Source organism: Hemiscyllium ocellatum, chromosome 33 (genome assembly GCF_020745735.1).
Source record: "Hemiscyllium ocellatum isolate sHemOce1 chromosome 33, sHemOce1.pat.X.cur, whole genome shotgun sequence".
Taxonomy (NCBI): domain Eukaryota; kingdom Metazoa; phylum Chordata; class Chondrichthyes; order Orectolobiformes; family Hemiscylliidae; genus Hemiscyllium; species Hemiscyllium ocellatum.
Genome location: NC_083433.1, coordinates 13,700,234 through 13,713,330, shown reverse-complemented (window position 1 = coordinate 13,713,330; position 13,097 = coordinate 13,700,234). Strand labels below are relative to the sequence as shown.

The window sequence follows — 13,097 nt, the reverse complement described above, 5'->3', positions numbered from 1 at the left end:
CCCTCCAAAGCACATGCCACCCAGACCCACTTCCCCCATCCCCGTAACTCTGCATTTCCCATGGCTAACCCACCCGGCCTGTACGTCCCTGAACACTGAGGTAATTTAGTATGGCCAATCCACCCTGACCTGCACATCTTTGGATTGTGGGAGGAAACTGGAGCACCTGGAGGAAACCCATGCAGACACGGGGAGAATGTGTAAACTCCACACAGGCTGTCACCCGAGACTGGAACTGAACCCCAGGTCTCTGGACCTGTGAGGCAGCAGTGCTAACTACTGAGCCACCGTGCTACCCATAAGTCAGAGTGCCACCCATCTTTTATGTGTTAGCCGTAGGCAGTGGATCTTCTTCATTCCTTAAACGTTCATCAAAAAAAAGTTTGCAATTGTCTCATGTCTTTTTCATGAGCTCCAGTCTCCAAGGCTCTTTACAGCCATGATGACCATTTTGAAACATAATTATTATAATGTAGGAACACAGAGAAGTCAAATAGCATCCTGCAAATCTCCACAAACAGAAACGTGATAATGATTGCACAGTCTATTTCTGTGATGTTAACTGAGGGACAAATATTGATCAGGTCTCCACAGACAACTGCCCGTTCTCCTTCAAAACAGGACCAGGTTCCAAATTAACAGTAAGGAGGCCGGTATCCCATCACTCAGTCACTCTTTGTTTACATGGGCGCAGTACTTGGGCTCGGACCAGCCAACTCAGACTCTGTCCCTACAGTCAGGCGAATCTCTGTCTCTCCTGTTTATCTTGTCTTATGTTGCAATAATATATGATGTTGGCTGCACATGGAGTATTATGTTCAGTTTTGATCACCTTGCTATAGGAAGGATTAGATTAGATTGCCCACAGTATGGAAACAGGCCTTTTGGCCCAACAAGTCCACACTGACCCTCTGAAGAGTAATCCACCCCAGCCTTATTTCCCTACATTTACCCCAATTAATGCCCCTAACATTATGGGCAATTTAGCATGGCCGATTCACCTAACCTGCACATCTTTTGAAATGTGGGAGGAAACCGGAGCACCCGGAGGAAACCCACGCAGACACAGGGAGAATGTGCAAACTCCACACAGACAGTTGCCCAAGGCAGAAATTGAACCTGGGCCCCGAGCTCTGTGAGGCAGCAGCACTAACCACTAAGCCACCGCACCAACCCTATGTTATTAAACTGGAAAGAGTGCAGAAGAAATTTACAAGGGTGTTGCCAGGACTCAATGGTCTGAGATACAGGGAGAGGTTGGACAAGCTAGGACATTTTCCTTTAGAGCATAGGAGACTGAGGGCTGGGGGGGGGGAGGAATCTTATAGAAGTGTACAATATCATGAGAGGCGTAGATAGGGTAAATGTCTTTTTCCCCAGGGTTGGGGAATCGAGGACTAGAAGGCATCAGTTTAAGATTAGAGGGGAAAAAAAACAAAAGGGAACCTGATGGGCAACATTTTTACACAAAGGCTGGTACGCATATGGAATGAGCTGCCAGTGGAAGTGGTTGAGGTGGATACATTAACAACATTTAAAAGGCATTTAGACAAATACATGGATAGGAAAAATTTAGAAGGATATGGGCCAAATGCAGGGAAATGGGATTAGTGTAGATGGACATTTTTGGTTGACATGGACCAGTTTGGGCAAAAGGGCCTGTCTCCATGCTGTAGGACTCTATGACTCTATCTCTGTCAGCCAGAGCTCCCTGATTTGCCCAGGTTAACAGCCTCAGTAGGGATTTCATAGTGAATGAGATCCACCTGGCCCCTGTTCAAATCACTTCAGGTTTCAAGCATGGAGCTGGAGTCTTGGCTTTAAATGAAGGCTGGAATCCCTCTGTACTGCCTTGAGTGTTAACATTGAGTTTTGTCTCTTAACCCGGGGGGTGGGATAGATGGGAAAATTCCGAAAAGAAAAGCATCCCTTTGTACTGGGGGCTGGATAGCACTCTGACCTCTAACCTCCAACGTCCTATTGGTCAAGGAAAGGAAGTTGCATCTGAGAAAACCTCATCATTAAACTGAAGGTTTAACAGTGGTGAGATAAAATAAAGTCAGATGGTATCTCTTACTGGCTGATAATTTTCTCATGTTGTATGGGATTCCAGAAACTTCTTGCACTGCCAACCAGGATTCTCCTTGATGAAGATCTCCGATTATTCTTCCATCAAACGGCTGAGGATGCTGACCGGATACCAAGGTCACTACGGCGACTGAGGCCTAGCACCAGGAAAATGTGAGTAACGGTGTTTACTGAAGATTCCATTGGCTGTTCATATCCTCACGATTGCCAGGACAATGCAATGTTTTCCCAGTGCCACTGGGATACGGATCTCACATTCGGTGTGAGTTTCCCTTGAGGCACTTGATTGAATTCTTTTCCAGAACTAATGCTCAGTTCATTTCGCCCAATTCATCACGTGTTGTATGGCGCTGTTCAACAAAGTGCAGAGGTGTCGTCCTGGTTAGACTGGCCCATTTAGGAGAAAGTGAGGACTGCAGATGCTGGAGTCCAGAGTTGAAAAATGTGATGCTGGAAAAACACAGCAGGCCAGGCAGCATCCGAGGAGCAGGAGAATCGACGTTTCGGGCATAAGCCCTTCTTCAGGAAGCCTTTGGGGTTCTGCCCGAAAAATCGATTCTCCTGCTCCTCAGATGCTGCCTGATCTGCTGTGCTTTTCCAGCACCATTCTAATCATGACTGTAATCTCCAGCATCTGCCTGGCCAATATATTGGCCTGTATCAATATCAAAAAGAAAAGTCCCTCATCATTTACCTGGTTATCATTGTTAATATATCAAGTAATTAAGCGAGTGATTGGTGAATTGATTTATTGATTGATTGGGAAGGTATGTTCACACCCAGGTTTGCATGGAGATATCGCACAAATCCTCGAAGCCTTTCAAAGGAGATGGTTGGAGATTCCATTATTTTCACCAACAACTCCATTTTAATTTCACCCACCTCCCTCTCTTCACCCCCTTCCCTCATTGTATCATTGATGGTGGGGTTGGGCCTATTAACTGTTCTTTTAATTAGTGACACAGGCAATTTTTAAAGAAGTTACTGAGGAGATTTGTTTTCTTTCGGACATGGGTGTCATATGCAAGGTCAAGAATTGTTGCTCATCCCTAATTGCCCTTGAACTGAGTGGTTCACTCGGTCATTTTCGAGAGCGGTTAAGAATCAGCCATGTTGCTATGGGTCTGGAATCACATGCAGGCCCGACCGGGTAAAGGCGACAGATTTCCTTCCCTAAAGGGCATTAATGAATCCAGAGAGGTTTTAACAGAAATTGATGCTAGTTTCATGGCTAATAACACTGAGACTAGCTTTCAATTCCAGAGTTTATGACACTGAATGGACTTTATGAACCAACTTCAAGTTTGCCTTTGTGCGATGGTGGGATTTGAACCCCAGGTCACTAATCTAGGCCCCTGGACCATTTGTCCAGTGGCATTGCTGCTGTGAGATCTGGTGGGAAAGGTTTGTGGACGGAGTGTACTCTGAATGGTATAAACATCCTGCTGAGCCCTCTTGGGTGCAGTGGTGGTTAAAGAAATGATAAAGCAGAGCCAAGGTACCTCCTGCGGTACAGAGGTAGTGTTCCCATCCCAAGCAGGAGTACAAGTGATACCTGATCTGGGTGTCTGTATTAGCATCTCTGAAAATGTTGATTAGAAAAATAGGTTTGAAGAAAAGCAGACACAGTGGTAGAGGGGGCTCCCTTCTGCTGCAGAGAGAATGTCCTTCACCCCTGAACCAGGAAGCCTGAGTTCAATCCCCACCTGCTGCAAGGTTGTGTAATAACAGATTGCTCAGAAAAATAGGTTAAAAATAAAGCAGACATCATTGGTAGAAGGGGGTCCTCTTGTGGTGCAGAGGTGATGTGTCCCATGGACCTAGAGAACGGGTTCAAATCCCACCTGCTCCAGATAATATCTCTGAACAGATTGATTAGGGGACAAAAATGTAAGACTGAGTGGTTAATAAACTCGAACCACAAAATTGGATCGAAGTTTTCTGTCTCACTGAGTGGGCTGGTTCCAAATTGAATTGACATTGGCCAACTGACAACACATCAAATTTGCTTAGCTTGATGGAAATGCAGAGTATTCTGAGACTGTGAAAAGTGCTGTATAAATGTAAGTTCCTTCTTTCTGTGTAGTAATGAGACACCTGGCACTGGGGCCAATGGTAAAACCCATCAAGTTCTTCTCCAACTGCTATTGGGTCTTTCACACCGAGGAGGCATCATCCTAACTTCCAAGCAGTCAACCTTCTGAACACCCTGAATAAAAAAGAAACCCAGGATATTCCAATGCACTTTATAGCAACAAAGTAGTTTTGAAATGTAGTCAGATTATAGAGTCACAGAGATGTACAGCACGGAAACAGACCCTTCGGTCCAACCCGTCCATGTCGACCAGATATCCCAACCCAATCTAGTCCCACCTGCCAGCACCGGCCCATATCCATCCAAACCCTTCCTATTCGTATACCCAACCAAATGCCTTTTAAATGTTGGAATTGTACCAGCCTCCACCACTTCCTCTGGCAGCTCACTCTATACACGTACCACCCTCCGTGGTGAAAAAGTTGCCCCGCAGGTCCCTTTTATATCTTTCCCCTCTCACCCTAAACCTATGTCCTCTAGTTCTGGACTCCTCCACCCCAGGGAAAAGACTTTGTCTATTTGTCTTGTAAGGAGGAGAACACATTAACCAAGTAGTACTCAGCAAGATCCCACAATCAGCAATGTAATAATGGTTGAAAGACAAATATTGACCATGATGCTGGGGTCTTTGCTCTTTTTAGAAATAGTGCAACATTTTTTTTTGTCTCCAGCTGGCTCAATACTTTTTTAAATGTCTGGACTGAAAGATAGCATCTTTGACCGTGCAGCACTCCCTTTGTACTTCACTGGGGGTTCAGCCCTAATGTTTGTGTTCAAGTCCTATAGTCAGGGTGAAGGTCAAACGCAAACAAAGTCAGAGAATTCCAAGGGATCTGAGAAAGCACTTTGGCAAGCACTTTCGCAGTGTGAAAACCAACAGAGAAAACAAATGGGTAATTCAGAAATGTGGAATAATTTGAGGTGTTTGCATCTACAATGCACTCATAATTGATGTCACTCCTCATCTCAGTTCAATTCTTCCTTTGTTTAGTGAAGTGCACTTACTTTAATTATGTGATTACAACGCTAATAATTCTTAATTTGTTACTTAGCAAAACCCAAACAGAGAAGGAAGAAGTGGGTGAAAAATCAGAAGCTCCACAGGCAGAGGTAGGCTGGCTGAAAGACTTAAATTAATGCAACACATTACCTGGCCAAAGTATGTTAATTATTCCATCTTTGACATAAAAGTAACTGTTTTGTTCCTCTGTCTCTTCAATTTTTAACTCCTTCTCCTAGAGTCCTAGAGATCTATAGCATGGAAACAGGCCCTTCAGCCCAACTTACCCTATGCCACCCAATGGTCTTCTGACCAGCTCAGTTCCATCATTGGTCCTTGGCTCAAGTGGTCAGTGTTTGTATGATGATCTGTGGCTAGTTGACCGCAGTGTGCATCACAGCAGATGTCAGCTTGGCAAAGTCAGCAGTCGCACACACACATGTCTATGGAACAAATCTTGTAGACACATACATGTTTAAAGAAGGTCAATAAGAACACCAGAGCCTGCAAGTCAAGCTTCAACCCCTAGAGCATTCTGGGTAGGGATTCTATTGCCTTTCCTATATGGTCGCTGGGGAAACCTCCTGGAACTCCCTCCCCACCAACATCCTGGGTGTCTCTACACATGTGGACTGTAGATTTTTTATTCACTCCCAGGGTGTAGGCACCGCTGACTGGGCCAGCATTTACCACCTATCTCCAGTTGCCCTTGAGAAAGGAGTGGTGAGCTGCCTATTTTTGTGCAGGCAAACCCACAATGCTTTTAGGAAGGGAATTCCAGTTTTATTGACCCAGCGGTAGAGAAGAAATGCTGATATATTTCCAAGTCAGGATGGAGAGAGGCTTGGGGGGATCTTGAAGGGGGTGGGGTTGCCATGTGTCTGCTGCCCTTGTCCTTCTAGATGGAAGTGGTTGTGTGTTTGGAAAATGCAGGCTAAGGAGTTTACAAGAAGGGGGATGGTTCAAGAAGGCAGTTCACTATTAGGGAATAAGGTAATGAATGTGAAAAGATTAATCTGAGTTTAGCTAAAGCTCTGCCAACTTTCAATACATAATACAGCAACTGGTTAGAATATCAAGACATTTCTAGACAGTTGTGGTTGGAGACAAAGCATATCTTTTATCCTCATTTTACCCTTAGTACAATGTAGCACAATGGCTCACTGCTGCCTCACAGCGCAAGGGACCCAGGTTCGATTCCAGCCTCAGGCAACTGTCTGTATGGAGTTTGCACATTCTCCCCATGTCTGTGTGGGTTTCCTCTGGGTGCTCTGGTTTTGTCCCACAGTCCAGCAATCTGTGGGTTAGGTGGTTGGCCATGCTAAATTGCCTGTCATACCCAGAGACATGCAGACTGGAAGGATTAGCTGTCGGATAGAGTAGGATGCTGTTTGGAGGATTGGTGCAGAATCAATGGGCTGAATGGCCACTTTCTGTACTGTAGGTATTGTAAGATGTAATAAATCTTATCTTGTCACCAAACATCAGAGAATCTGCCGAGAACTATGTGAGGTCCATCCGTTAGGAATTGCCTCCCTCAGGATATTGTGGGTCAACCCACAGCAGGTGGACTGCAGTGCTTCAAGAAGACAGCTCATCCCCAACGTCTCAAGGGGCAACTAGGGACAGGCAATAAGTGCTGGGCCCAGCCAGTGTCACCCTTGTCCCACAGATGAACAAATAACCCCACAAACTACTAAAAACGTTCTCAACAAAGAGGATTGGAGGCAGACTTCCACAGCAACTCCAAATGTTTGGTAACGCAGACCTTCTCATCATCACTAATCGTAATGACCAAGCTCTCAAGGGCAATGAGGGGTGTGCAACAACAAATACTGGGCTATTCCACATATCCACATCCTGTGGAAGATCTTTTAAGAAATATCCCCCATGACTTTGGCTTCACTTTCTATCACTCATTTTGTTAAAATTGTAGAATCCCTATAGTGTGGAAGCAGGCCATTTGGCCCATCTAGTCCACACTGACGCTACAAAGAGCATCCCACCCAGACTTTCCTGTGGCTGATCCACCTAACCTGCACAAGCCTGGACACTATGGGCAATTTAGCATGGTAAATCCACCTAACCTGCACAGTCCTGGACACAGTGGGCATTTGAATATCGCCAGTCCACCAAACCTGCACATCTTTGGACTGTGGGAGGAAACCAGAGCACACCGGCACAGCAAACCTGCAAACTCCGTACAGGCAATCACCCGAGGGGGGAATCAAACCCAGGTCCCTGGCACTGCAAGGCAGCAGTGCTAACCACTGAGCCACCTTTTGTTCCTGCTATGTCATGATCAACAAACTGCCAAGAATGATCATGGAAGTTGGTTTTTGCAACAATCTCCTCTGGAAGTGAGCACAAGAATCAGTTGCTGGGGTGGAGCCAGGGGGTGGGGGTGGGGTGGATGTTGGTGGAGGAGGTCACGAAATCTGCTGTTTTCTGACCTTTATCAGGGTGTAAACAAGAGAAGAGTAGATGCAGGAATACTTATTACTTAATGAGCTGCAAAACAGATAAACAAGAAAGATTAGGTAATAATGAAAAGTGGATTTTGACTGCATAACACAAGTGCATTACATCAAATTAAACATCTGACTAAGGCATTTTTATTTCTTAAATGTTGCTCCGAAGTTTTGATAATGCGTTGCTTTTTGAGTGGTGCACAAGGAACTAGCTGCTGTTCTGAAACAATTTGGAAAGTCAGTAAGCCTCCTGTCTGGTAACACAATGCAGCATTGTACCCATCGGAAAATCCTAGTGTCGGCTTGGCCAGGGCTCAGCTGTTCTCCATAGCTGCTGTGTATTTAGCCAGTAATGGATGCACACGTGTAAACTCTCTTGCCAAATTGGTGTTGTATAATGAAAGAAGAGGTTAAAGGTCAATCAAACAGCCGCTTGGCAAGTGCTGAGGCTTTCGGAGTCCACTCCGTGCTGTTGAGGCAACTTTAGTGCATTTGAATTTGAGCTGCTTCTTTCTTAAAGGGGCCTTTAAGTGTCTTTGCAGGCACTGTGATGCTGACATGGTGTCCAAAAGACTGCCGTGAAAACTCAACTCCTTGCCTTTGACTGGCACTCTTCGCTTCCGTACTTAGGGACGGCCACACCTGTCAATAGGCAGAAAGCCAGGCCAGCACAGAGGTGCAAATCTCCTGCTGTTGGCTCTCCCCGGGCAGTCAGATATATGCTCCAGAACTGCCACCTTAAACCCCAACCTTTTCTGTTGTATGCTTTAAGGCTCCTCAGGAGAACAAGTTTCTGGGTGTGACTGACTCTGTTACTCCATCTCGCTGATTGTACAAACATAACAACTGCACACTTTACTGTGGAAAGGCACTTGACAGAGGCGGAACCAGGCAAATTGCAGAAGGGGACATCTCAAAGGCAAATCAAAACCCCAGCATTAAAGAAGGAATGTATTTTCTGTCTTTGCATCCTCTAAAACATTTTCCCAGTTGGAGTGCTGTGTCCAATCCTGGTCACCCTGCTATAAGAAGAATATTTTAAATTGGAAAGAGTTCAGAAAAGATTTACCAGGATGTTGCTGGGGATGGAGGGTTTGAGATTTAAGGAGAGGCTGGATGGGCTGGGACTTTTTCCACTAGAGTGTAGGAGGTTGAGAGGTGACCTTATAGTGTTTTATGAAACCATGACGGGCAAAGATAATGTGAACAGCAAAGGTCTTTGGGGAGTTCAAAACTAGGGACATATTTTGAAAGTGAGAGGAGAAAGATTTAAAACATATGTGAGGGGCAACTTTTTCACACTGAGGGTGGTTTGTATGTGGAATTTACTTAAAAGACATTTGGATAAGTACATGAATAAGAAATATTTGAAGGGATATGGGCTAAATGCAAGCAGGTGGGATTAGTTTAGTTTGGGAAACTTGGTCTGTATGGAGAGTATGGACTGAGGGGCCTGTTTCTGCCCTGGATGACTCAATGATTCTGTAAGTCGAAAAAACATAGGCTAAGGAAGGGAACTTCAATTGGTGGAGTTTAATTGAAGGCATGGGTGGAGCAAAGGAAGACGTGCAGTTAGAAAACTGGAACTAGAAGAGATTACTGAAATTCAGAGAGCTAATCCTATCCATCTATCTATGATTGCTGCACCACAGTTGTCCCCCTGTAATTATCCCAATGCTAATTCTGTGTATTCATATCACACATTGCTTTCAAGTGTTGATGCCTGGTTTTTCTCACTCGCCCCCTCCTCCCACCCATCTCAGGCTGTGTACGATTTTACTGGGAGCAGTGACTTGGAATTAACGTTCAAAACTGGTGACATTATCTACCTTCTGAAGAGGGTCAACAATGATTGGCTGGAGGTAAGTTGAAGTGAACTACTCGGTGTCTAGCTTTGTGGGAAATGTAATATGTTCTTACATGCAATAATGTGGGATGATATTAAATTTGACAATTTCCACGTGCATATCTCTTAATTAAATAGTTTTAGGTGTCATAGACAAATAGATAGATAGATAGATAGACGGACAGATAGATGGATAGATGGATAGACAGACAGACATACAGACACACAGACAGACAGATAGATACATAGATAGATAGACAGATAGATCAATCGATCTATCGATGAACAGACAGATGTACAGTTAGAAAGAGAGATAGATAGACTGACAGAGAGATAGGCAGGTGTATAGATACAAACAAGTAGATATATCTGTAAGTAGCTACACAATCAGACAGACAGATACAAATACATGTGCAGATCAACAGACAGATGTGTAGATAGACAGGTATATGAGACAGACAGATGATAGAATGTCAGATGGATAGGTATAGACAGATGAATAGACAGATAAAGAAAAACACATACAGATAGATAGACAGAGACAGGGATTGTTATGCAGTCAGAGGGCTAGATAGATGGATAGCTAGACAGACAGGTGGACAAATGGAAGAAAAGGGCACAGTGACCTTCTGATCATTATCCTCATCAGATAAATTTATAATGTTACACTAGTCAAGCCGCTAAGAGTCAGAGCTAAAGAATCCTGAGACAGTGATTGGTGCATTCAGATGATTGACACTCCAACAATGGCAAGTCCCTGTTGGTCCTGGACATAATTTTTATTGGACTAAGAGATAGTAATCACTACACCAACAACTGCAGTACTAGTTCATTGCCATAGAAGTTCAGCACCAATGCTTTCAGACCACATTATTCATCATAAAGTGTTTTGATGTTGTAAGGATAGACAGTTTCCACTGATGGAATGATCAGAGGCTCTAGATTTGCAAAGGAACCGAACGTCAGATGAGGAATATTTTTGCGCAGTAAATTGTTGTGATCTGGAATGCACTGCCTGGAAGATTGAGGAAAGCATTTCTAACATTAACTTTGTAAAGGCAGTTTGATAAATTCTTGCAAAGTAAGTTTTTGTGGGCCAGTGTTTCCAATTTTTCCCACTATAACCCCTTTTTGAAACTTGAAAATTGCCGGAACAAATTTGGTGAGAAGAGGAGAATATATAGGAATAGAGGAAGAGGAGTAGGCCATTCAGCCCCTCAAGTCTGTTTCACCATTCAGTGAGATCACGGCTGAGCTGTGGCCTAACTCCACATATCTGCCTTTGGTTCATGTCCCTTAATACCTTTGCTTAACAAAAATATATCCACCTTAGATTTAAAATAAACAACTGATCTAGAATCCACTGCCATTTGTGGAAGAGAGTTCCAAACACCTACCGTCCTTTGTGTGGAGAGGTGCTTCCTAACATCTCTCCTGAATGGCCTGGCCCTAATTCTCAGTTCACCAGTTTCCTCATTTCCCCTCCCCCCACCTTACCCCAGCTCCAACCTTCCAGCTCAGCACCGCCCACATGACCTGTCCTACCTGCCTATCTTCCTTTCCACCTATCCACTCCACCCTGCCCTCTGACCTATCACCTCCATCCCCACCTCCATTCACCCATTGTACTCTTTGCTACTTTCCCCCACCCTCCTCTCTGACCTATCACCTTCATCTCTACCCCTATTCACCCATTGTACTCTTTACTACCTTCCCCCACCCTCCTCTCTGACCTATCACCTCCATCCCCACCCCCATTCACCTATTGTACTCTATGTTACTTTCTCCCCACTCCGACCCCCCCCCCCCCCCCACATTTTTCTCTCCACCCTGCAAGCTTCTTGCCTCTATTCCTGATGAAGGGCTTTTGCCCGAAATGTCAATTTTTCTGCTCCATGGTTGCTGCCTGACCTGCTGTGCTTTTCCAGCACCATTCTAATTCAGACTCTGGCCCTAATTCTCAAGCAACGCCCTCATGTCCCAGAATCCCCAAACAATGGAAATAGTTTCTCTTTATCTGCCCTATCTTTCTTGTTAATATTTCCATCAGATCATGCCTTAACTTCTAAATTCTAGAGAAAACAGGCCTAATTTGTATAATTTTTTCTCATAACTTAACCCGTGAAGTCCAGGTATAATTCTTGCAAATGCTGTACTCCCTCCAAGGCCAATCTAAGGTGAGGCTAGGTGTGGGTTTCCTCCAGGTACTCTGGTTTCCACCCACAGTCCAAAAATGTGTAAGTTAGGTGGATTGGCCATGCTAACTTGTCCATAGTGTCCAGGGATGTACAGGCTAGGTGGGTTAGCCATGGCAAAGTGCAGGGTTATGGGGATAGGGTAAGGGTCAGTCTGAATCTGAGTAGGATGCTCTTTGGAGGGTTGGTGTAGACCCAATGGACCAAACAGCCTCATTCTACACTGGAAGGATTCTGTGATTCTTTTATGATTCTATACATGACAAAACAGCAACACTCGCTTCAACATGCATGTTGTAGTCCAAAGCTATGGATTGTGATATTAAAAGACTTTGTCATTTTCCCATCATGTAACTGAACAGGAATCTATCTTGCTGTTATTCCTTGCCATTGGTGTGTTTTGGAAGGATTTACAAGTTGGTAATCATTCAGTCATGTAACAAAGATAGCTCTCATGGTGATTGAGACCTGAATCTGGTGCTCCCAGCTCAGAGGCAGGGCTGCTATCCCACTGTGCCATAGGTATAATGCCCTTGTGATCAGATTTCATAGAATCCCTACAGCATGGAAACAGGCCGCTCGGCCCATCGAGTCCACAGCAACTCTCTGAAGAGCATCCCATCCCATCCCTGTAACCCTGCATTCCCAATGACTATCCCAGGAGAAAGTGAGGACTGCAGATGCAGGAGATCAGAGCTGAAAATGTGTTGCTGGAAAAGCGCAGCAGGTCAGGCAGCATCCAAGGAGCAGGAGAATCGACATTTCGGGCATGAGCCCTTTTTCAGGCGCTGTGAGACAGCAGTGTTAACCACTGAGCCACTGTGCCACCCTAGTTGGGTTTTGTGTAAATAGGATGCTCTTTGTGTCTGTGTGTGTTTCTCAGGCATGGTTTTTCAGGGTTGCTTACTGTTGGTACTTGATAGTTTGCCTATGTGCTGAGCAGAGAAAGCTTAGCTTCAACCAGAAATTCTCGGGTTCAACTTTAGTTCAGTGGCTCGAAGTGCACCTAGGCTGGGAGCTCAGCGGAAAGTGGAGACATCAAATTGCATTTCAACACTGTTAATGAGCAAAATTAACAGAGGGTCAGCAGCAAGAAACCGCTGCAAACTCTAAGTGATGTTTTGATGAGCACTAATTGTACCCAAAGGACAACTTGCATTGACAAAATCCCACCTTTCATAAGCACCAGGTATCCCAAGAACTTGTTGAATCTACTGAGCACTTTTGAAGTCAGTGTCACAATGTATTAATTGCATCAATCACTTTATGCACAGCAACCTCTGACAAACAGCAATGTGATAATGACCAGGTAATCTGGAGTTGGTTTTTTGTTTAAGTCATTGGTAGATAGATAAATATTGATCAGGCTATTGACTGATAGGAACTGTCTGTTGCTCTTTGA

The 13,097-nt window shown here is 44.6% G+C and overlaps 1 protein-coding gene across 1 annotated transcript in view; it reads left to right on the top strand.

Annotated features, from left to right (window-relative positions):
• Positions 1–13,097, top strand: part of ncf4 (neutrophil cytosolic factor 4) — a 77,009-nt gene that overhangs the window by 33,988 nt on the left and 29,924 nt on the right. The window contains exons 5-7 of the mRNA XM_060849130.1: positions 2,114–2,241; positions 5,236–5,293; positions 9,418–9,516. Of these exons, the coding sequence (XP_060705113.1) occupies positions 2,114–2,241; positions 5,236–5,293; positions 9,418–9,516 (285 nt within the window). The remainder of the gene's footprint in view (positions 1–2,113; positions 2,242–5,235; positions 5,294–9,417; positions 9,517–13,097) is intronic.